Below are 25,795 nucleotides of genomic sequence, written 5' to 3' on the forward strand. Positions count from 1 at the left end.
CAAGAACCTTACTAGGACATACAGAGATGCAGTCAGGAAGGCGAAGGCTCAACTAGAACCGAAGTTGGCCAAAGATGTCAGGAACAAGAAAGGGTTCTTCAGATACATGACCAGTAAGAAATGCACAAGGAAGACATAGGCCCACTGCTAAACAATTTGCTGATGATACTAAAATGGGTGATAAGAGGGCATGACAGAAGGTAAAGCCATCTTACAAAGAGCTGGGTAAGCTAGCAAGAACTGTACACAGTTTAACAAAGACAAGTGCAAAGACAACAAAACCAAAGAGCCCAGTACAGGTTAGGATGTGTGTGGCTGGGAGCAGCCTTGTTGAAAGGGACTTGGAAGTCCTGGTGAACAAGCTAAACATGAGTCAGCTGTGAGCCGCTGATTGAGCAACAAAAGAAAATCAGATCCTGGGCTGCACCCAAAAGGGCACTACTAAAAGAGATAGGGGATGTGATCATTAGACTCAATGTTTGTCAGGCCGCATGTGAAGTAATCTGTCCAGTTATGGTCCCTGCAATTCAAAAAAGACATGGACACACTGGAGATAGTCCAAAAGAGCACCACAAAAATAATCAAAGGGTTGGAAAACCTGCCCTCTGAGAAAAGCCTGAAGGATCTAGGTCTTTTTTCCCCTGCAGAAAGGAAGGCTCAGGAGGGATCTCATCAAATTATTCCAGTAATTAAAAGGCAGCTACAAAGAGAATGAAGGATCTCTCACCGCAGGGAGCTACATGATGTGAACAAAGGATAACGGGTACAAGGCATACCGGAATAGCTTTTATCTTGAAGGAATATTTTACAGAGACAATGATCACTGGAACAATCTCCTCTGTGTTATGGTAGAATTCTCATCACTTGACACAATTGGACAGGGTGCAAGATAATCTCATCTTGGCTCCCTTTCCCATGAAAGGTTGGAAAAGATCTTTCAAGGTCTCTTCAAACTTGACTGTTCTATGACTCTATGAAATCCACCACTGGCCAAAAGATGTATTAAGGTATACTACTTTTCTCCAAGGAGTCCAGGACAGTCCAGTCAGGAAACCTTCTAAATTAGTCTAGCAACATCAAGAAATAACTGGTCAGCAGTCATCCAGCTGCTACCTTGATTTTCGCTGACTTCATTCTAGATGTGCACTTCTGCAAAACTACCTCCTCAGGATGACCTCCTACTTCAAGCAATCATGTTAACACAAATCATACTGTGTGAAGCACGCGACTAAGAACTACGACTGAAATAATGAGCACTGTAACAAAAAAGTTTTGATTATTTTTGGTTTTGGTGTTAGGTTTTACTTTCAGTTTGAAGATGAATTAAAAAAAAAAAAAAAATAGTTTCTTTCCAGCAATCTTGCAGACAAGAATATTCCTTCAGTTACAGTTATTTTTATTTGGATTCTAATTACAGTCTTACTCAAACTGTGGAATTGTATCAGAAAAACTGTCCTGTATTTTAAGCAAAAAGAAGACTAAGAAATCCAAAATAGTCTAAAGCTAATATTGCTTACCTTTTATGTAAACAACAATGAGAACAATCATATCATCAGGCATACATGATTTGCAAAGTGGTATTTTCTGGACTATGTCATTTATCATGAAGAGACTGAAAAAGGATTGCCCCCTGTGCTCAGAAATATCTTTAAATTCCTTCTCAGTTTTCACTCAAAATAAGAGTGAAGAAATGTAACAAAGTAACTTACATAAAACCACTTCTTTTACATGAGTGACCTTTGAAGTCCCATTTAAAAAAATTACATACTTCATGTTAAGTGCCAAAGTAGTCCCGCTGACTTCAACAGGACTACTGAAAAGGTTTGCATTGCTTTTTCGGTAAGAAAGCACACTGAATGTTTTGTTGAACTGAGACCTAAATCAACAGCTCAATAAACAGACAGATTGAATAATACATCCATTACTACATAAGACAAAAAGATAAAATGAGATTTTGTTTTTGTAAACAGTATTGAATGAAATTACATGTACAGAATATCCTTTATTATTTTGATAATACTTACAAATAGCATTTCACCACTAGGTTTGAATAAATGGTTCTACAGCACTAAAATCAGATTTTTTTTTTTAATAAGTTTGAGATTTATTTCCAGGATATTACATAGTCTCTCATTATCTGACATAAGATACAGCCTTATCATAGAATATCATGTTGTAAGGGATCTCAAGGTTTATCTAGTTCAAACTTTCTTAGCAAAGCATGACCTAGGCTAGATGGCCCAGTACCCTGTCCAGCCAAATCTTAAAAGTGTCAAACACTGGGGGGTCCACCAGTTCCCTGGGGAGATTATTCCAATGGCTGATTTTTCTCTAGTGTTCTCCCTGGCAGGAACTTGCACCCATTATGCCTCATCTTTTACATGTGACTCCTTATAAAAATGGAGTCTCCATCTTCTTTGCAGCTTCTTTGTAGCTTTGTAGCATTTAAATACTGGAACATGGTGATAAGGTCTCCCCTAAGCTTTCTTTTCTCAAGGGTGACCAAAACCCAAAGATATTCTACAAAACCCAAAGATATGCTTAGGCCTTGGGAAGTGGGAGTATGAGAGTATAAAACCAGTAATATCTGAAATCTCTGTTTCACAGCATCATGATACTCAATTCTCTTTAGTGCATTCCTTATGCTATTTTTTCACCTACTTCCTATGCTGCATGTGGCTTCAGAAGGTAGAGGCCTCAGGTTCACAAAGAAAATATATAATTATGAAAGCACATTAATTTTGTTTCCAGCCTGACATAAAGGTATTCAGATGCAGATTCAAGTTGGCACTTGAATTTTCCTAGGCAATGTTTAATATCTCTGTATGTGTGCTTGCGGCAACTGTATTTCCACTAGACAGTTTAGGTGGAAAATATATTTACTGCTACAATTCTTTGCAGTTAGAAACTTGATTAAGCAGCCCTAATGCATGCATATAGCACCATTTGGAATACTCAAAGGTGGACCGACTTTGGGCTTACAGGAGACCTATGGTCTTCTATAGGGACAGGCAGAGGCCAGGCACAGTATTCTGTGGCATCTGGAAAGCGCTAAAATTGAGTCCATGATGTTCTGGACAGGAAATAGATTTATCCCTTCAGAAAATGGATTTAAGCAATGACTGTATATCTGGTCTGGATGAAAGTCCCAGGGAGGTCTGTGTACTATATGAAGCCATTTAAAATAAGAAATAGTGTGCTGCAGCTTAAGATCAGAAAAAAAAAAAACCAAAAAAACCCAAAAAAAACTATAGGGAAAAGTTATATCTTTCATTAGATAAAACATATACATCTGGAAATGGAAAAAAATGGAAAACCATGTAAGCACATACACCTTCAGGTCTTTAGCAGAGAGGATGGTATGCCCAGAAGCTTGTTTCTTTCTACCATGTATGTCAGCTGGTCTAGTGATTAGTAAGTATTAATTAGTAACAGAGAGGAAAAAAAATTGTTTTTCATAAATCAGGAGTATATAATGAAGACAGTTACAGTGTTCCAAACTATGCCCAAATTAATCACCTGAATGTTCAGAGACAAATATCTACATATGATTTTCACTCTTTTTCACTCCATTAAAGTACGTAATATTTAATACTCCATTAAAAAAAAAAAATCAACTGCATCTGCATTATCATATCTAAGCCTAGCATTCATGCAGCAAACTAAAGGTTAGACAAATTACACATATATACTGATTTCCAAAGGGTCAGGATTTTACCCAGATCATACTTTTAAACCTCACTAGAATTAAGTGCATACCAGCCTCCACAGGCAATGCCACTTTGAAGCTGATGAGTACACAATAAGGACTAAATTGACAATCCTTTCTCTCCACAAATTGAATGGTTCACATTGCTGCTTAACCTAGCATGGCTGCCCTCTCACCATTCCATATCCCACATCTGTAGCCATAATGACTGCTACAGTTGTTCATTACTGCAAATAAGTCTGCTGATTACCAGCTTTAACTGATTATGCTGCTCCTAAAGACAACATTCCTTAATCATACCAACAAAGAGAATAAAAGTAATCTTGCTTTTGCTTCACTTTTCCTAAAGTTACAAAAAATATGGAGTATTGTCCTGGGTTCAGCTGTAACAGTTACTTTTTTTCCTTCTTAGTAGCTGGTGCAGTGCTGTGTTTTCGACTTTAGTCTGAGAACAATGCTGATAACACGCCAGTGTTTTAGTTGTTGCTGAGTAGTGCTTACCCCAGTCAGGGACTTTTCAGTCTTTCGTGCTCTGCCAGTGAGGAGGGGCAGAAGAAGCCAGGAGGAAGCAGAGACAGGACACCTGATCCAAACTAACCAAAGGGGTGTTCCATACCACAGCACGTCATGCCCAGTATATAAACTGGGGGGATTTATCCGAAAGGGCAGATCACTGCTTGGGTTGGGCTGGGTGTCAGTCAGCGGGTGGTGAGCAATCGCACTGTTCATCGCTCGTGTTTATTGTTTTTTTCCCTTTCCCCTTTTAGTTTTATGTTCTCTCCCCTTGTTATTTCCCTTATCACTATTATTATTGGTGGTGGTAGTAGTAATTTTGTATTATACTTCAGTTATTGGACTGTTCTTATCTCAACCCATGGGATTTACATTCTTTCAATTCTCCTCCCCATCTCTCCAGGAGCAGGGGGGAAGAAGGGAGGGGACTGAGCAAGCGGCTGCACGGTTCTGAGTTACCAGCTGGGCTTAAACCATAACAGATATAATTAAACTATTAAACTGAATTTCAGAATGCATGTCCTAAGAAAAGTATCTTCATAGAGTCATAGAATCATTTAGTTTGGGAAAGATGTTTAAGATCAAGTCCAACCACTAACCTAGCATTGCCAAGTCTATCACTAAACCATGTCCCTAAGCATGGTATCTACACACCTTTTAAATATCTCCAGGGATGGTGAATCCACCTTAGGCAGCCTGTTCCAATGCTTGACAACCCGTTCAGAGAAGAAGTTCTTACTAATACCCAATCTAAACCACCCCTGGTACAACTTGAGGCCATTTCTTCTTCTCCTATAGTTTGTCACTTGTGAAAAGAGATTGACACCCACTTCGCCAAAACCTCCCTTTAAGGTGGTTTTAAGAGAGCAATAAGGGCTCCTATCAGCCTCCTTTTCTCCAGACTAGATAACACTCAGACTCAGCCAATCTGCATAAGACTTGTGCTCTAGACCCTTCACCAGCTTTGTTGCCTTTCTTTGGGCAGATTATTGTATACTGGGTTACAGCCCTCAGACTTAAAATTTCATAGAGTGCAGACACTTGCATATTTTCTGAATAAAGGAACTTATTTTCTGAACAACCTATGCTTCAGCTAATCTTACAGACTGCATAGGAGCTTTTGCAGGTTGCACGAGCTCTTCCATTTCCCTACTTGCTGTTATGCGAGTTTCCTCTTTTACTTTGTAAACACGTAGCAGGACAGTTCTAACATGAAAGCATTATATAAATCCATGTAAATCATACTATATCTATAAATATATGCATACATCCTCAAACAACATCTGAAAGAATTCAATGAAATCTCCCATAGAAGAGAAGCTACAATTTCTGCTAAATTCTATACAACACTTGGGTGTATCTTTCATTTGGGGAAGGATTACAAATTTCTGATAGATCATGTCTCCTAAAATACCAAGAAAGACTACATACAGGAGTCAACCATTTAATAATGTGATTAATTCTCAAGATAGCTGACATATAATTTTTAAAATATCTTACAGCATGAAATTGTGCATACTCCCTCAACTCATGAAGTTAACTGTGCTTAGGGAAGATCCCTAGCTTGTAATGCAATAATAAGTAATTGTTTAGTATTTCCTTTGAAGTACACATTTGCGGCCACACTATTTTACTAAACACATCTCATCAGCAAATCCAGAAAATTCTTTTTGCTAAAGGGATAATTATAAAGCTGTCTACATAACAAGCTATCCTCTTTAAAGCTCTAAATCAGAATCCAAAACTGTATTTCTATAATGAATATTTCTTTTTTTTTTTATGGATCTTTTCACCCTCAGGAACCTGAACAACACCATTTTCTCATCAAATCCTGTCCGGTCACAGTGCCTGCTAGCAGTTACTAAATTATTATTTAACCTTCTATCTCAAATATAACTGTTATTTCTGTATTGTTAGGTAGAGACAAGAAATTGTAGTTTCAAAAATATCCTTTTACTGTTAGAATAATAAAATGACTGGTTTGTAACAACATATTGTAAGTCTTATCTTCTATAAAATAACTATAAAAAAAAAACCAAAAACCAAAACAAAACTAAATTTGAGAACTTCCTATCTCAGTGCAGAATTTGTACCCAGTGTAATAACCCCACTATCTATATCGGTTTACACATTTATTGAAAATCCTGACATCCAGCATGAATTGAGTAAGTCAAACTCCAGAAGCATGCTGAAAGAAAACCCTGGATGACACCATAATTTTTTGCTTCCTTTGGGAGGAAAACAAAGTGGTGATTTTTGGAGAACACTGAACAAGAAACTAAGAAATTGAGGTACAGAACAAAGTTTGATTAAAAAACAAAATGCACAAAATATACAAAGTACTAGTGTTGCTCATAGAGTATGTTTCCATCATTAAGCCTTGGTTATATCACAACAGAAAAACTGCATCACTTTTTTTAATTCTAGATTTTTATGTTTCAGATGGCTTTTAAGCTTCAAGTACTATGGTTTCAAAGCCTTCCTTAACCCTCTTAATCTTTTCTAGTCTTGTCCATGATGGGATAAAGTATATTTTCTAGCTTCATTAGCTTAACCAAATTAGTTTAACATAATTCGTGAACTGATTTCCCTGATTACAGCTAATTCGCCTGATTACAGCTGACCATTTAATATGGTCTTCATGTATTGGTCCCATTCATTACAGGGTGTTAGGATTTTTCAAACACAAAGATTTAATGCAACTGAAAATATGCCACTGTTGTGCATCCATACTCATCCTTTAACCATTCTTGGGGTTTTTTTTAGCAATTCTTGTCTTACCATTGGATTCAACAAAGTTTTTGAGAATATTGAATTGAAATAACAAAGCTAAGATGGTGAACATTCAGATAAACTAGACTTCACAGGATGTTCATAAGGTTTGGACGTTGAGAGGTTGCTTAGCAAAGTTAGTCAAGGGAAACAGAGAACAAAGTAAGAATATATAAATGTGTTCCCCGAGTCTTTAGGCATGCAAATATGGAGAGCTCCTTAAGGTAAAATACCTACACATTTACGAATCCAACACTAGCCCCTCTTTCATTTCCATTCTCAAATTCCAAAGCAATTATAACTTCAGCATTTCTACTGTATCCTTCTAAATGGCTATTTTCAAAATGAATTTCCTAGACAGCTCTGTGGAGTGAATGCATCTGTATATTCTTTCAATTAAGGACAATGTATGAAGGTATTAGCATTTTTCCTCATGGTTTTTACATCTTTATTACAATTACGTATTTCAAGAAAATATCCTTGGATCTATTCTCCTTATCTGAGGAAGTCCATACATCAGCTTTTAAATATTTTAAAACTTTATTAATAAAATCTTATCTTTTTTTTTTTTTTTTAATGAGATGAAAATCTCATTATCATAAATGAACCATCCTGGGTATGCAACAGATCTCTGCACTTTTTCCCTCAGTAACAAAGCTCATGAATTGTCTGGAGAACAAGCCTGATGAGGAATGGCTGAGAGAACTGGGGTTGTTTAGTCTGGAGAAGGCTCAAGGGAAGACCTTATCGTCCTCTACAACTACATGAAAGGAGGTTGTGGTGAGGTGGAGATTGGTCTCTTCTCCCAAGTAACAAGCAATGGGACAAGAGGTAGCAGCTTCAAGCTGTGCCAAGAAAAGTTTAGATTGGATATTAGGAAAAAATTCTTCACAGAGAGCGTAATCAGGGATTGAAATGTGGAAGTGGTGGAATCACTGTCCCTGGAAGTGTTCAGAAACTGTGTAGATGAGGCCCTCAGTGATATGGTTTAGTGGTGGTCTTGGCAGTCCTGGGGTAAAGGTTGGACTTGATGATCTTAAAGGTCTTTTCCAACCTAGTTGATTCTATGATTCTATGATTCCATAATATCACTCTCATTTTTTATTACAAATAGATTACACTTGCTGAGAAATACTGTTTCATGGTGCAGAGTGCCTAAGCTTGAAAAGCACACTATGTCTAGAAAAGAAAGGAGAAATTTAAAAAAAATATATGAGGTGGGGGGGAAGAGGGGAGTGGCAGAAAAAGAGATTTAAGAGCAGAAAGAGAAAGCATACATCTAAATAATGCTCCATTCTGCTAGGCAGCTGCCCTGAGTTCAGCTGTAGCAGTCATTTTTCTCCTTCTTAGTACCTGGTGCAGTGCTGTGTTTCTGACTTTAGTCTGAGAACAACGCTGATAACACATCGATGTTTTTAGTTGTTGCTAAGTAATGGTTACTCCAACCAAGGACTTTCTCAGTCTCATGCTCTACAAGTAAAAAGGGGCACGGGAAGCTGGGAGGAAGCAGGGACAGGACACCTGACCCAAACTACCCAAAGGAGTATTCCATACCACAGCACATCATGCCCACTATATAAACTGGTGGATGTTATCTGAAAGGCCCAGATTGCTGCTCAGGTCGGGCTGGGTATAGGTCGGCAGGTGGTGAGCAATTGTTATTTCCCATATCATTATTATTATTGGTGGTAGCAGTAGTGGTTTTGTATTATACCTTAGTTTTTGGACTGTTCTTCTCTCAACCTGCGGGATTTACATTCTTTCGATTCTCCTCCCCATCCTTCCGGGAGCAGGGGGGAAGAAAAGGGAAAGTGAGAGAGCGGCTGCATGGTTCTGAGTTACCGACTCGGCTTAAACCATGACAGCAGCCTACAAAAAATATCAGATCAAACCTATGATTTTTCTGAGGAAAACATTTTAATACTGATGAATGTTATAACATTCATCAAATAGCACAGCGTTTCCCTGCACCTGCCAAATACAGCTACTAAAGTGAACATTAAACAATAGATGTAATTGTCAGAATACAAAAAGTACACTCTTTTCCATGTAACATGAAAGCAGATAGCTAAATCAGATGATAGGTAAAAGCAAATAGTAAGGACAACTTTACATTAATGAAACAGCAGAGCTTCTTAGGTCATCTTAATTATGCATGCTAAGTTCTGACTTGAGGCACAGAAAACTGTGGAAGATGAATAGTTGCACAGTAAAAAAAATCTGAACTCGTAACACTTTATTAATGCTCTACGGTGCTTGATCTGAACCACAGTTGTCATATATAAATGTATGAAAGCATTTATGCTTAGGGTTTTGCGGCATTTTTTCTCATTCTGTGTGCTACTTGTATGGACTCAAAAATAAGAAGTCAAGCATACCAAAGTAAAGTTTCTTGGAAATAGTATGTCAGTCCTCTGTTTCCCAGAATAACTTTCTGTTAATACTGTACAGATGACAATATTAGTATTCAAAAAAAATATTCAGCTTTCATAATTTAAGATCCACACTTGGAAATTTGACTTGGAACATTCCAAAGAAACAAGACAAAATTTTATACCCACATTTTATCATATTGGGTACTAAAGGTCAGATAATTATAATGAAAATTACATAGTAACTAGAAAGTTATACAAGACTATGGAAAACAGATTGAAACAATTATGACTGGGAACTCTATGAATCATAAATAAGGGAATGCGATGTCAGAGTTAAATTGATAGTTCTAACTCCATCCTGATGGCGAAGTGGGAAAGTCAGGCATACACTGGAAAAGCCAGAGGAAGGAGGGCATAACACAACCACCACCAGAACTTATAACTGTGTGATGCACAACTGCCTGGGTTTACAGCATTGGAAACCAGCTAATCTTCACTGACATCTCTAAATGCTCAGAGATATACAAACCTCAGGTTTTTATTTGGCAAATTCTTGAGTTTCAGGAATTTTAATACCTGATTAAATGCCATTTAGCTATGTGGCTCAAGCAAAATGCACTCCTGCTAAGCAGGTTTATTGCGAAGATTTTTCTGAATAAGCTGTAGTCATTATCAAGCAGTGAAAATAAAGCAAGTTCTCAGTTCAGACCATATCGGTTAGAGTATTCCATAACAGCAATCAATATCTATGTAGAATTCCTGAATGCATTTCTGACTAAATACACATGAACAACAGTGAAACAAGTCTGATTTTACAAATTTAACTTTATAATTAATAGGTCAATAAAATGACTTATTTTATTCTGAGCACAGGAAAAATTTTATGCAATTATGTCATGACATAACTTTCTTTTACACCTCTTTTTTTCTGTATCTAATGGCCAAATTATAAAGGCTCTGTAAGCACTTAACACTTGTCAAGATTATTAGGCCTTTAAATTCTATCTATCTGCATATCTCAGGTTCCTAAAACTCAAGTAATCACAGTGCATTTAGATGCTTTATCAACATAAAGAATCCCCATAAAATATCCATCACAGGCTGCATGAATACATGGTTCCACTTAGATTTACAAAGAGGGCTCTTAAGGGTCCAGAAGAGAAACCTGTGTATTTTTCATACACTTCTTTGTCTTCTCCTACCCTGAGGTGAAGTAATGGTGTAAAGTATGGTCTTAAATATTCATATGCTAGCAATAACTGTTTTCTGCCTCACATCAGAAGCTTTTCCAAGAACAGCACTTTCTTTACAACACCAAAAAAGATAAAATAAATGTGACTGGCCCACAGAACTCTTTTTCAATATTTATTATTCTATGATTTTATTTACCGTGGCCCTGTTCTGATAAAGTAACTATTGCTACTGGTCTTGGTAACGATTTGAAGGTTTTAAATCAATTATATCTTCAATCACTGCATAAAAGATACAACTACAATGAGTGATATCACCTGCTAAAAATTTTAAATTGAAAAAGGTAAAAAATCAAAGAATGAAAATATTAATGCAAACAAGGAAGCATGAAATAATGACTTAAAATATTGAACAGCAGCTAATATGTAAACCAGATGCATATGTCACACAAATCTGAAAGTTTGGTGGGTTTATTTGCTTATTTGTAATTATTTACAGAAATGAACAATGTAACTTTTAAAGTACTGTATGATGGGAAGTGTAAAGTGCAAGATACTGTATACAAGTAATTATAAGAAAACTATTTTGCTCTACAAAGGGTAATTTTCTAAAAACAAGATGAAAAAGAAATCAACTTCTTAAAATATTGATTGTCACTTAGTATCTAATGACTATAAAATCTTTGAAACTTATAAGCAGAAAAATACTGTTCAAATGATTAGCCATGTTATGTGGCTCAAGTAAGACAAGATAGATAACTGATAGGTAACTTCAAGAAATAGAATTTGCTATTTGTCAAATGGAACATGAAAACACTTCTAAAAAAAATAGAAAAAAAAAATATCCGAAGAGCAGTGGAACTCTGACAGAAAAGAAATCATTCAGGGACAAAGTGGAAATTAGATCTTTCAACAAATTTGAAAATTAAAGGGGTCCTAATGTAGGATATGTTTTAAAATAAATCCCTTCCTGACATTGCAATTCTAAATTTAATTCCAAGTAATGAGCAGAAACTCACTGAAAGCCTAGAAATGAAAGTTTATTTGCATGTATGTAATTGTGACTAGATGAATTAGATATTTAAAATATGACATTGTCACTTGGAGAAAATACAGTAATTTTGAAAGAAAGTTAATATGATCATGTATTCCGTCTACAGATAAACAAAAGCACTGCAGTTAATCTCTTACTCATGTTTATAATAATATTTGGTTTCATACCTCTGAAAAATTTTAGTAACAGAAATAAAATAATAAAAGTTTTTTTTTTAGCTTCACAAACATATACAAAGAAAGGAACTAAATACTGATATCCATACCGTCATAAATCCATCCAGCAAACCTGAATCAGGCTTAGGAGGTGCTTGCAAGCGCTCCATAGACCACTTTTCAATGATAGATGACACTTGGGTATTTTCCGTGTTTAGAATTCTGAATCCAGTCATATTAACACCACTATACCGATAGGGTTCCACATCCAAGGCAAACAGGTCCTGAAAAAAATGGCCATCATATAAATTCTTTAATATACCACAATTCCCATTTCAGTTGTTAGACCATCTCCCTAGATGAGAGCACTGAAATTTGCAGCGTAACAGTGATATATATATATGTGTGTATATATATATATATGTATGCTAGGAAATATGCTTTGTTTATGTGGAGCCTGTGACTGTGTGCAAGGAACTCAGCTGAACCTATAGTGGGAGTAATCTAATTCAGAGAGGAAGAACAGCTTCAACTGCCTTTTTTAGGAAAAAAACCCCAAAAAACTGAACCCAGAAAACCAACAAAAAACAAAAGCAAAACAAACCAAAACAAACCAAATTTTCAAGAAATGCTAAATCCAGTTGCAGAACTGTATCCACTACTAGTTAAATAGCTTAAATATTATTATTAAATTCTAAATTTATACTATTTTTAATTGCTGCTTCTTTGGCTTACCATAACAGACTTCAAATCATAAAATACACAGAACAAGACTTTCCTTGCACCTTCACTTTCTATGAAACTTGAACATGTTGATCTTTATATGATAAATTGGGGAGGGGAAGGAGGGCTAGGGTTACATCTTTCCTCTAAAAGTTCTCTGGTTTTACTATGAAAAAATCAGAACCTCAGATGTAATTATTTAATCCAAACACATTAATGTTTACACTGGAATATAATAAATATACACAACAATACTATGCATATATTATAAATACACACGTTTGTGTATTTATAAGCTACTGCATTAAGTATATCAATGAGCTACTGCATTAGACCCTAAATCAATCAAGATGAGAATACACAGAAGATTGCTGCAAATACTGTGACTGGAAAAGTCTATTTGACAGGACTTTCACCATGTCAGATAACAAGCAATTAATAAATCAAAAAACTGAAGTCTGATGCTGGTTCAAAAGCTACATTGCGAAAACAAAATCTATCATCTATTTGTGCACACTAAATTATCTTTTCATAGCTCCAAGTCAATACTTGTCTCTCCTAAAAAAAAAGGCTAATGTTCTAATAAGGAAATAAGAATGACAGTAGCCCATGATTTTTAAACATAGATTTTAGAGTAAAAATTAAATGCCTGTGGATAGCATACCACTCAAAGAAGCTATTTTCACCAGCAGAAAAATGAAAAGTGAAAATATAAAAAACCCCCTGGAATCATCTAGAATCAATTTTGATATATTAGTGAGGGAAATTCTGTTGCATGTAATCCTAATTCTGTAAGAGATAGACAACTTACTCTTCTAAAATAAGACAGATACTTGTGCAGAGCATTTTGCCTTTACAGTTCCAATCAACTTCACAGATTATTTTGCAATAAATTTCTATTAAACAAGCTATTTCCATGCTAATACTTTCCATGAACTTCTGTTTTGTGATTCTGAGATGAACTTTCCATCATATCACAAAGGATTCATTTCTATAGGGCCTTAAACATGTATGGGACTTTAAACATAGGTCATTTCAAGCAGGGTTTTACCAAGGCACATCAGTCTCATGCTTTAAATGACTTGTAATTTAAGAACCTTAATGAACTGCAATCTAAACAGGCAAATTTGAACACAACAGAAAACAGAGAAATGTGCACAACTGTAGTTTCTAAAGTACTATTTTAGCAACTTTTAAACTATTTCAATCAAAAAGGTCTTCACATACATGCTTGTTATGTTTTGTAAGAGCATTCTCATTTTAAATGTTTATTTATTGCAAATGTCAAATCTGATGATTCCAAGAATGGTTCCTTCTTAGTTACTTTTACAATGGACACCAAAGAATATTGCACAGTTCATGTGGACTGTTAAATAAAATGCTGGTAATATTCACACCAAATTATTCAGGAATTATATGACAGTGAAGAGCTACCTTGTAAAATGTTGGATTAAAAATATGGAACATAAAAGTTTAAAATCTTCACCTACAAATACCTAAAGGAGAAAAAGCACAAAATTCATAACATAAATAATAGTGAATTACATACTTAACCCTGCTTGAAAGTTAAAAACTACAGTGCTACAGAGTCAGTTGCTTTTTCAGGACTATCAGTTTCCCAGGGCACACAGGTTTCCCAGGCACAACAGGGCACACTGTTGAACAATAATTAAACCATCCTGATGAGTTTTCACTGAACATAAAAAACAGAGAAAACATCTTGTACTCACGCCCCATTCCAGAGAGACCTTTTTCACTTTGTCAAGTAATATAATTAAGTAAAGATCTTTGTTAGATGCCATCACTATGTTTTTATAAGCCACTTACCAGTGTGGTAAAGATATAGTGATAGTATTCTGTCATCATTCCCATAGCTAAAGCCTTGAAAAAATAAACAAAAGATTAATGTTTCTGAGGTCACATAATGCATTTTTATCACGCTTACATGGCAAATGAAAAGCTGCAAAAGGACACTACTGGGATAAGACTATACGGTTGGAATTATACTAAAATTCTGTCAGGCAAGTCATTTCCTAGCAGTTAGAGCAGATTACTGACTATTAAAGGAATTTATGAATCAGATCTTCTGATAGAAAGAATATTATTAGATTGTTTAGTGCAGTAAATGTGAAAAAGGCTTATAGTTTTACATACTAATGGATGCATTAAATTGCCACACAAAATTTGAGTCGACAATATTTTCATTCATTATTGAAACCTTCCCTTAAAAAGAATAACCTAATAGGAAATATTTTTTCTATTTTGATGAACAATACTATGCATTTAAAAGAAGGACCCAAGCTTATATTATACATGTAGACATTTTTCCAACCATGGAAGAAAATATTCTTGAGTTAAGTTTTGAACAGTGAGTAAGTTTTGAACAGTAAGTTTTGAACAGTACATAATACTTCAGTAAAAATGAAGAACAAATATTCATAGTATGACTCTATAAACTCAGATATCTGTCAAGTACCTTCACCCGTCTTGCTAACTATGCAGTACCACATAGACTTAGATTAACTGTGCAATTTTAAATGTTCATACTTTTCTCTCAACAGCATAAGAACAAATATTTACATTTTAAAATTACAATTTTAAAGCAATAAACTGTGGATGTGTCATCACTCTTAAGCACATGTTCGCCTGAAAACCACAAATCTTCATGCTCTGCACAAAAGTTGCCTTAGACTAGTATGATTTATTTAATCATTTTAGTATCTACAGTGATTTTTACTCAATTTTAGCACTGCAAAAAAGCTACACAAGTAAGCAATGTTTTTTTTTCCTTTCCAGGAATTATCAATGGAATTCTTTGCCAAGTTGATACCAGATACACCTCCTTAAACATACTGAAGGCAACAATTAAACAACTGTCACAATACCAGAATTTGTATACAAAAGAATCATCAGAGCTCTAGAGACTTTGGGAACCTTTTCGCTTCTGACATTGTTTGAAAAATTATCAACTTACTAGTCTATATATTCTTGCCCAAAGAAAAGTTAAAAGCTAAAATGAATTCCAAATATCAGCTACAGATTAGATTTTATGATATTTTAGACAGGACTTTGACAAAAACTGCAACACTTTTCTAACAGATGCCTATACTTGTGCATTTAGAATCCCACAATAATATTTAAAACTAATACCCCTAAGTACCTTTAAAGAGGGACATATTTTCAAATCTTATGCACATTTTGTTTTCAATTTAAACAATGCTAGCAAACATAATGAAAACATGAAGTCACTAAAAGCTATGCATTATAAATGTAGGATATTGTTTTGGTTTAGGTGTTCTTCCTATCCTCCTTATTGCAAGACATAGTTCAATTAAAAAACTACAGGGAAAATGGCCTCTGAGCATAAGAAATTCCCGGTCTTGGGAGCTAGCTCATTAAATTAAAGACACAGAAAGGCTTGTCTTCTAACACACTTCAGGGGTTACAGTAAGCTTTTTTACAAGCCACATCCTTTGCATACCACTATCACCTACTCATCTTACTTGAATATAACAAAGCAAACACTTTCAAACCACCTACCCAAAGGTATTCAGGTGTTTTGTAGTCCTATTAGTAGTGCAAGGAAAATATGTTTCTAAAAGATATCTATTAGTTCTGTCCTCTCAGTGGAACCCATTAATATGGCCTGCTGGTAACATACTATTCAACTATCACTACCTGATTAAAAGTCACAATATAGAGGTTTCAATTAAAAAAATAGATTAAAAAAAAAAAAAAAATCTAAGCAAGCACTTAAAATCTTGGTTAAAGCATCATTTCTCCAAAGTACCAATTTTTCATAGTTGAAAGACTGATGTGCCTTTTCCCCTGTACATGAACTAATTAATCTGTTTCTTTAAAAAAAGATAATGAAAGCAGCTACCACTAGTGTCACCAGCAAAATTATCTCTGAAATCCTTGACTGATTTTCATTTAGGCCTCAGTAAACTAACATACAATTTCCCTGCTTGTTAAATGCCATTATTTTTATTTATTAGGAATGAAAAAGATTAGGCCACCTAAAGCAACATGAGGATTACCTGTTTCAAGATGCCTGCTGCCATTTCATGGCTGCAGTCAAAGATTACATGGAATTCCTTGCCTCTTTTCATCTCCTTTAGCAATGGCTTTGCATCTTTTGTGTCAGCTGGTAACTGACGGATTTTTAGTCTCAGGTTGTATCGTGATGGAGCCTTGATGAGCTCTTGTAATCGAATAAGGCCTTAAAGAACAGAGTTAAAAGAATAGAAAATTATCAATACAAGAACTTGAACTGCTAGCAGGACAACTTACTATAAACATCCAAAGTTTCCTGAATTTTTCTCCTTTCTCAGTACGTTGCATCTGACACACAAAAATATTCTTAAAAAGAAAAAAGAAGAATTAAGTGTCTGCACTCCCAATACTTTCTTATCACAAGTCTTTCTTAATATTAACAGACAGTAAGCAGCCTCAGTTCGGATTACCTTAAGACAGACAAATCTTGCTTTAGCACAATCATGCAACTGTGACATTCCTCTTCAAAGAATGTATAATTATTCTAATTCAATTAAAGCAATATCCCGGACTATAGTTTGTAATCACACTAGCCAGTCTCCTAACTAATCTGTCAGGTTTACATATGAAGCTGTGAATCATCTCAGCAGTGTAGAGCACCCTCACATAATTAACATGAGAGTATTTTTTTTTCCTTGATTATACAGGTAACAAAAAATATGCAGCAGCAAAGAGGCTGAATAAATGACTCATGCCATTGCATTCATCTTCAATACCCTAATTTCCATTTCGAATTACTTTACTTTTACTTTGAAATTAGATGCAGTAACATTTTCCCAAAAACCTTATTGCTTACATCAGTATAATAGTGTGTGTTTTACAAGTCACTGACTGGTCTGTGACCAATATTAAGCATTAGGTTTATTAACTGTACTAAAATGACAAGGTAAAAGCAGGTCTCCTATAAGGTAGCAATTTATTTCTGTGTTAGAAAAAAAGTATTCTAACTTCCTTCTTGCACTGGAGCATGCTCTATTTAGTGGCAGCAACAAGGATTACTTATCATCATTATGTTTGCAGTGCACATAATAACACACCCAACTGCATAAAAATGGAAACTTTGCTTAGGATTTCACTTTAGATTCCAGGCATAAATGTAGTACTTCTAAAATCTGAAATAGCTCACTTCACAAAAATATTAACAGGTGACTAATTATTATTAAGTTATCATCTAAGGCAGCACTGTCTAGTATTAAAAAACATTGGTATTTTATTTTGTCTCTAAATATTCTTCAGATATTCAGTCAAAGCTGTCTTGATTTCATGAAATGATGTTGTAATGTAATTTGGAACAACACCAAAAGTAAGAAATTGTGATAACCTCTGACCGAGGATTTAATACAGCCTTTTCCAACATGCATTGTACTTTTAGTAACATAATAATGAGATATTTTAATGTTGCTATGATTTTTTGCTGTGAAGCTTTTGGATTGTAAAAAAATTTAGCTCTAATCATTTCCAGCAGAACCATACCAGTAGAGAATATAACTGAAAGATAAAATCAGTCTTGAGGATGATAAGGGGGCTGGAGCACAAAGACAGGCTAAGAGAGTTGGGGCTATTCAGCCTGGAGAAGAGAAGGCTGCGTGGAGACCTCATAGTAGTCTTCCAGTATTGGAAGGGGGCCTATAAGGATGCTGGGGAGGGACTCTTCGTTAGGGACTGTAGTGGTAGGACAAGGGGTAACGGGTTCAAACTTAAACAGGGGAAGTTCAGGTTAGATATAAGGAAGAAGTTCTTTACTGCCAGGGTGATGAGGCACTGGAGTTGGTTACCCAAGAAAGTTGGAAATGCTTCATCCCTGGCGGTGTTCAAGGCCAGGTTGGACAGAGCCTTGGGCAACATGGTTTAGTGAGATGTGTCCCTGCCCATGGCAGGGGGTTTGGAACTAGATGATCTTAAGGTCCTTTCCAACCCTAACTATTCTATGATTCTATGATTCTTCTGTTTCACCATTCCCCCTTTTTGACCCTGCTAAGGATCCACATTATTTCCTCAACAGTTTCTGTTGAAATTAGCTGAAATTAGAACAGGAATTACAGCTTACTATGTAAAACTTTCCTAAATTAAGACTGCAGGTGTGGAGACCTGGCAAAGGATCCCAGTAGACCTCTTAGGTCCAAAGCCAGAGTGAGGAAAGACAACCTTGCTATGTAGTCAATTTAGGAATTTTTTCTTCACTCACAGGTCTATGTCACAGGTACAGTATCTCCTATTTCATCACAATTTCTCAGTAATATCCCCATCACACACAAACATTCTCAACAATGTATATATTGTTTAAACTGAGACAACTATTACCAATAGCTAAATTACCTCAAATTTTCATCTTCTAAAAACATTTCTATAGGATATTTATTAACAGCTAATGTACTGTGAAGAACTAAATAAACTAATCTGGTATAGGCTGACATTTCCATATAAAATTATTATGTGAATAATGTCAACAAAACTAAATTTTATACATAACACAACAACATATCAAAATTTAAAGTCAGAGTAAAATGTTTTAATTCAAGAGGGGATTAAAAAATAACTCCACGTGTTCCAGATTATTTGTCATTGCTTGATAAAAGAAGACAATTGAAACCTTTTGTCCAGAGCAATAATTTGTAAATAATTTTAGACTTGTCCTGCTTTCTTCATTTTGTTTTGTTTGTCCTTGAAAAGGAAATAAAAACCACCATTAAAGAATCACAGAAACATCACTATATTTACTAGCAATCTTTAGTAGAGATGATAAGGGCAGAACAGATATGGAATCTGAAATACTTTCTCATGACTAGACCTGGTCCCTAGACCTGGTACCTGCTTGCTAAGGTATAGAGAAGTGACAGCCAGGGTACATGTGATGTGCGAGTAAATAGCAGATGTAAGCCTACATGGTTGTGAAAAGAGTACTTTTCCATGCTAATTCAGATTTTTAAAAAGTTGCCACGTTTACCTCAAATCCTATAATGACGTTTACATAACATGAACTGATGTATCTAATAGAAACTTAAATAAATTTCATACTTGATTTCTAAGTAATGTTGAATAAGTATACTTATAAGCTATATAGTAGAGATGTCTTTTCTAGCTTATAGATCTACTTATAGATCTTCTAGCTCTACTGCATTTTATTACCATTTACAGATAATCCAGGACAAATATGTGAAACTAAAGCTTTGAAAAACATAGCATACCCCATAACCGTTAACCACTTTATCAAAAATAACTGACAATAACATGTCAAGAAAAACACTTAGGATTGTCCCCAAGTCTTTCCCATTTTCCTTAAGACTAAGAAAAATGAAGCAACTAGAATGTATGCACTTGCAGTCAAAAAAATTAGGACCACATTTCAAAGCAGCGTCCTTCTCAAAGACAAAGTGCTGCCACTTGTTCACTTGCTCTGATATCCATGCACTTCCACTTGAGAACTACAGATCACAAGAGTAGCATTTTGGGACAGGTAGTCTGTCTCTTTCAGAAAAAGAAAAAAAAAAAAGTACTAAAAGTACAGGAGATTAAAACAACATGGAACTCTTAAACACAGCCTTATGTGGTAGGAAAGAGACTATAAACAGTTTTGCAAAATAAGTATTAATCTTTCAATGGGAGAGCATTAAGCAAACTGCAAAAGTCCACAATTTGCTCAAAAAATCACATCCATGAGATGTGCAGAAAAATTGAAACCTATTTAAAGATAAAAATTACTTGTGAAAATATGCTAAAAGAGACTGAAGATTATGAGATTCAAAACTGCACTGCTGTTTGAGTCTCAAATGGAGGCAATGATTACACAATACGCATCTACTTAAAATGAGGAAAATAAGAACTGTGCCTCACCCACACAGTTGGTTTTTGATAATAGCATGATGACTTTTCCCTCAGGATTTTTGTGCTCTCAAGTATATTTGGCTTTTTTGTTTTTCCAGAGGAATCAAATTTTATTTTATTTGTAAGATAAGAAATGAATGAAGTAGTATAGACTATTCTTAAGTACACTGTTATTCAAATCTGCAGCTGGAGTTGCTCAGGAGGAGACAAATAGACACTTGTTAGTATGATGGTTATGATAGTCATCTAAGAGAGGAAACACCTGGGCTTTAGTCCCTGTTCTCATGTTTCTGTACTGAATTTTTTTTCAAGAACAGCAAGAGGCAAAAGCAGCTTTACTGTGCAAGTTTTGGAATCAGAATCACTCCAGAACAAAACTTAATATGTTTGTGGAAGCAACTGTGAAATTAATTTGATTGTATTTGACGTTAAAGTTAATACAAAATTTCTGTACAAGTACTGTACTATTTTTAATGTATCAAGGGTTAAAAGGAAATCTAGTTCTTTCTTGACTGCAAATTGTTCCTTCAAAATGCTCTTTACTTAGAAGACCAAAGTGCCTAATTTGTACCATTTACTCATTTTCAGGTGTTACAACAAACACTTTTGTTACACCTTTGGAGATAGTATGGACAGTTAAGATTGTCAAGGAACATTAAGATGGGATAGAAGGAAGGGAAAAAGGGAGGTTGCTTTTCTCTGTAGGAAGTCCACACATTCCAAAATTTTAGTAAAAAAATGTAGGACATCATTAAAAATTGACGAGTTCCTCGATTAGCCCCATTTCTTGCACCACTGCAACAAGTGTTTTGTGGCCTATAGGAGCTTCTGAAGTAAATGTCTTACAATACTTTTCTGAATAAAACATCTACTGTATGACTGACAAAAAAATTCACGGAGAGAGACAATTCAAATCTTTCTTCCAATCTTTGTTCTGTTTCAGAGCATTACCCAAGAAGGTGAGCTCCTCAAGAGCCTAACTGAGCTCTTCAAGAAGTAAAAGAAGAAAGTCCTCGTTATAAATCTTTTCCTGATTGGGCTACCCCAGAGAAAGAAAAAATCCCACCAAAATATGAAATAGAAGATTTACAGTTGCAGGAAGTAACACTTGAGTAATTAAAAATTGTCAAGGAGAATATCTGATAAGCATAGTGTGCACTTGCTAGGTTACCTATGTATCTGAGAGAGAAGAGATGAGCAATAAACAAAGTACCACCTTGTACTGTGAAAGCTGTGCAAAAGCTGTAGAGGCTACCAAAGGAGCCTGAGTGTGAGATTGGGGGAAGAAAACCTGTGCATGCGCACCTCTCTAGTGCACTGACTGGAGTTCAATGCTGGGGCAGTACAAGTGTTCATGCAAACAAACGAATAAGTATTTATGCCTTCAATAACTGTCAGGACACAGAAACAGTAATCAGTGATCTTTCTCAAAACATTTTAAGATAAAGCAAATCTGAGACATAAACAAATTCCAGGTGTTTCAAAGCTAAGTTTTTTCTCCTGTCCTCACCAATGTGAAATAAAGAAAAAGCAACCTTAAGCCTTTACTTTGTAGTATGGTTGCTCATAGCATCTTAATTCTAGTAATATTTACAGCTAACATATACTTCCATTTTTAAGATTTTAACATGTATTTTTCATTGTGCTTAGAGCCACTAGCATTTATTAAGTTCAGATGAATTGTGCAGAGCACAAAACATGTTCCAGTCTACTAAATGACTCACTTCAGTAGTCCACCAGGTCATCTGCTTCAAGGAATATTTGTTCATCCTCATCCATACTTAAAAAATCAGTCCTTGCTGGCACAAATTCAACAGTTTCCAGCTTGCTGGGCTCTCACAGGAATGATTTCAGAAAACAAACCCCCACACACACTCGTATGGGCTGCTGCCTCCCGCACAGAGTCCCCTGGACATGCGCTCTGTGGAGTGCATGTTGTAGGCACCTACCATGAAGCTGCATCATGGATAGCAAGTACCACTAGCACAGGCACCCCACAGCTCCTCGCAGAACAAAAAAACAATCACAGTGCTGAGCATACCTCTCTCTGGTACTTTTTATTTTTATGTGAGAGCACTGATGGTTAAAGTGCTGAGTAGCAGCACTTCCACATTCAGGCATTAGTGGGAACTGAGACTGAGTAAAAGCTTTCTAGGCTCAGATCACACTTCAAAAGCAGACTCTTTCAAATATAAATCAAAGACTGAAAGGTACCTCCACACTGTACCTGGCATTTGTGATGCTGTATTTGTGTTACATAAAGTGTGCAAAGAGCAGTCTAGTTTTCCTGGAAAATAAAACCCACTAAATTAATTTCCTGAGAAAAAGACATAATCTGAGACAAACAAACATACAAAAAAGAAACCACAGCCACAAACAAAAAAGCAGTATTCTTTTTGCCTTTCCCTCTCTGTTATGCCTGGATGAAGGTACAAGAGTTAAAATATGTTGGAGACTACTGCCTGTGTGAGGCACAAAGCACAAGAGGGCGCATCATGACGTGCCCTGGGCTGGTCATTGCCAGTTCAAGATGGCACTGAGGCAACATAAACAGCAGTGAAAAAATTCCCTGAGTACCAAACGGAGGCAGCCCTGCTCAGAAGTATTGAAGAAAGACACCAGCTACCACTCAGGGCTGGAGATGCCCTCTTCGAGGTGGGGAGCTCCTTGCCACAGCAGAGACCATCGGAGAAAGAGGCCAGCTGCAGTCATGGGTGCCTCAGACTAGGGCAGGGACACCCTGAGGCTCTGCAGCCCAGAACACCAGGAAAAGCCATTGCACACAAAGCATCAGAAACAGTTACACAAAACAGCCCAAGCCTGCTACTCCCCCAGTAACCTCCCAGCAAAACATTGATAGACTGCATATAAACTGTAGTGAAAATACAAAGTTTCCTTTCTCCCAATGGAGGAAAAATGTAGTTATGTCCTTTTTCTCACTAACAAATTAAGTGATCCAAAGCTCGTATTTAAAAGTAATTGAGCAAAAACTGCTGACTCTTGATTGTTTTGTCTGCAGTGTTTTCTAACTATTCTGAGCTATTTAATGCCCCTCTGTCCCCTTCCCTTCCCCCCCCCCCCGCCTCTTTTCCAGGTCAAACATTGGTTAAATATAAATAAGGTCATTACTTGTAACCAAAGAAAAAAATCAAACACTGAAAAGATAAAACCTAAAAGAACAAACTCCTACATATAAACTGCAGCTGGGTCTAGCTGTGGACAGCTACTTCCCAATTCCTGTCACTGATCTTCTCTACCACACCATACTACCATATCCTTAACATCCTGGTTTCTGCAGGAAGAGTAGCTGCAATAATCAAAAAAAAGGTCCACGGGATCAAAACATTGCACAGTTGAGAAGTAACCAGGTAATCCACATATGATACAAATAAATTCTGCCACTCCCCTTATAGCAACAACGTGTCCAAAGTTCAATTTTTCACAGCTGTAAGACATCATACATTTAAGACTTTTTGCAGTAAAACTAGAGCATTTCAGTAACCAAAAATGAGCTCTGCTTTGTTTAGTCTCTTTAACATATAGTCCTGAACACATCAGATGAAGTCAGACAATTTCATTGTTTGCTTTTTTTCTCAGATGCTGCCAAAATTTGATCTGCCTGTATTTTCACTTCTTCCTAATACTGTTATGGCTCATTTGGATGAATGAGATTCCAGAGACTCAAGGAAAACTCCTTCTTTCTACTTGTCTGTGTGACTCCATTCCTGCACTTCTGCCCTCTGTGTATATGATTAAGGACCAAGTTAGTTTTAGGTCAAACAAGCATGGAGTATTTGTACATTAAATTTCTGAGCTACGGTTAATCCCAAATTAAGTTTCATCGCTGTTGTCTGACATTTGAGGAAATGGACAAGCTGGTCATTCAGGATCAAAGCAACAAGCTGTCATGCAATGAGAAATTGTCTCTGGATCAGCAAGAGACAGTTTGAAAAGGGCATGTATGTAGCTCATGTGTAGTTAATCAGAAAAAAGAGGTACCAGAGCCTCCAATGAAGGGAAGAACATAATATGCAAACTACGAGGACAACCAAACTAAGGACAAAACAAGTCCTTTCTTCATTATGATTTTGAAGAGATACTTGCCAGTGCAAAAGCACAGATTTCAGCGTATAATATTTTAAAAACAACTGATTTACAATATAAAATTAAGTACAGCCCACAGATGAAATTCTGACCTCTTATTTTATTAACATTACAGAATACCAGTGTAATGGTGAAAAAGAAAAAAAAAAGGGCAATCAAAAAACCCCAATCATTTGTGTGGACAAGCTCCTAAAAAAAAAGAAAATCAAATCTATTTTACAACAGTATAGAAATAATGGCTGCATTTTGGGAATGTACTTCCTGCAGTTTCTTTCACCAGGGACACCTTTTTCCTGTCCCTTTGAACTCTCAATTCCTTCTTTTAGCAACCACTGCGGTAGAGTCTTACCTCTGAATGGCTGGGAAGAGTGCGGTGTGAGTAACTCTTTTCAGAAGCTGCCATCAATTCATCTTTAAGGAGAATCCTGAAGGAGCAGTTTGTGAGCTCTCCAGCTGGCATCCTCCTCCAAAGAGATCAATCACATTACCTCCTCGACATGTTCAACTTCAACCAGTCCAGGAAGCAAGAGCCCCAAGTTTGTTTTAAAACCTGTGTCTCCAGCTCAGCAGTCTTGCAAGCCATTGCTATGCCACCTGGCCTGCTCATCAAACTATTTACCATTTCCATTAATGCTGCCTTTGTGCTGCACAGGAAGAATGCAAGCAAATGCTCTTTGCAACAGGCTAAACACATGAACCTTTTTCTGTACAAAAGAACACTAATGCTTTTTTAAAGGCTACTCCTATCTTCAGAATCTCAAGAACTTTAAAAATAATAATATATTGCTTTATAGAGCTACCAGAATAGTTCCTCTATTTGCAACAAGTTTTTACCTCTCAATCCTCCTTCCCTGACAGTCTCCTGCCTAGTTTTTCTGGTTGTTTCAGAAAATTGTCATTGTGTATGAGGCTTTAAAGGGGGCATGGGTAGAAGGGAGGTGAATGCCAGTTTATTGGGCAATGATAAAATGCTTCATATCAACCAGAGCAGCTCATTGCTATAAAATGATTCACAGATATTGAAGATCCTGAAAGATTACCCATGAAATCTTAAGATTAGTTTTATCAACCTCATCCTCTGCTTAAAAAACACCTCTAGTGAAAGGATTAAAAAGGGGAGGGGGGGAGGGAGAGATGTGGGGGAACGAGAGAAAAGATTAAAAAAAAAAAAGAAAGAAAGAAATTGCACTTGCTAGCAGGGCTACTTGAACAGTGGGATGTTCTGTGTTCTTGGGCTATAACAGCATAATACAGAAACACCATTAGGAAAAATAGAGATGAAGAGAGGACACCTTGATGGACCTTTCTCATTTATTCATATT

The 25,795-nt window shown here is 36.1% G+C and overlaps 1 protein-coding gene across 9 annotated transcripts in view; it reads right to left on the reverse strand.

Annotated features, from left to right (window-relative positions):
• The window catches only part of GRIK2 (glutamate ionotropic receptor kainate type subunit 2), a 422,385-nt gene that overhangs the window by 238,384 nt on the left and 158,206 nt on the right, over window positions 1-25,795 (reverse strand). For all 9 annotated transcript variants that reach the window (XR_003991913.1, XM_032920016.1, XM_030489997.2 and 6 more), the window contains 3 exons: window positions 16,532-16,713; window positions 14,319-14,372; window positions 11,879-12,052 (listed from right to left, as the gene is read on the reverse strand). Coding sequence is in view for 8 of the 9 variants with exons in the window: in XM_032920016.1 (XP_032775907.1) it covers window positions 11,879-12,052; window positions 14,319-14,372; window positions 16,532-16,713 (410 nt within the window). In the remaining variant the exon portion in view is untranslated. The remainder of the gene's footprint in view (window positions 1-11,878; window positions 12,053-14,318; window positions 14,373-16,531; window positions 16,714-25,795) is intronic.

This window comes from Strigops habroptila, chromosome 6 (genome assembly GCF_004027225.2).
Source record: "Strigops habroptila isolate Jane chromosome 6, bStrHab1.2.pri, whole genome shotgun sequence".
In the NCBI taxonomy this organism is placed as follows: Eukaryota; Metazoa; Chordata; class Aves; order Psittaciformes; family Psittacidae; genus Strigops; species Strigops habroptila.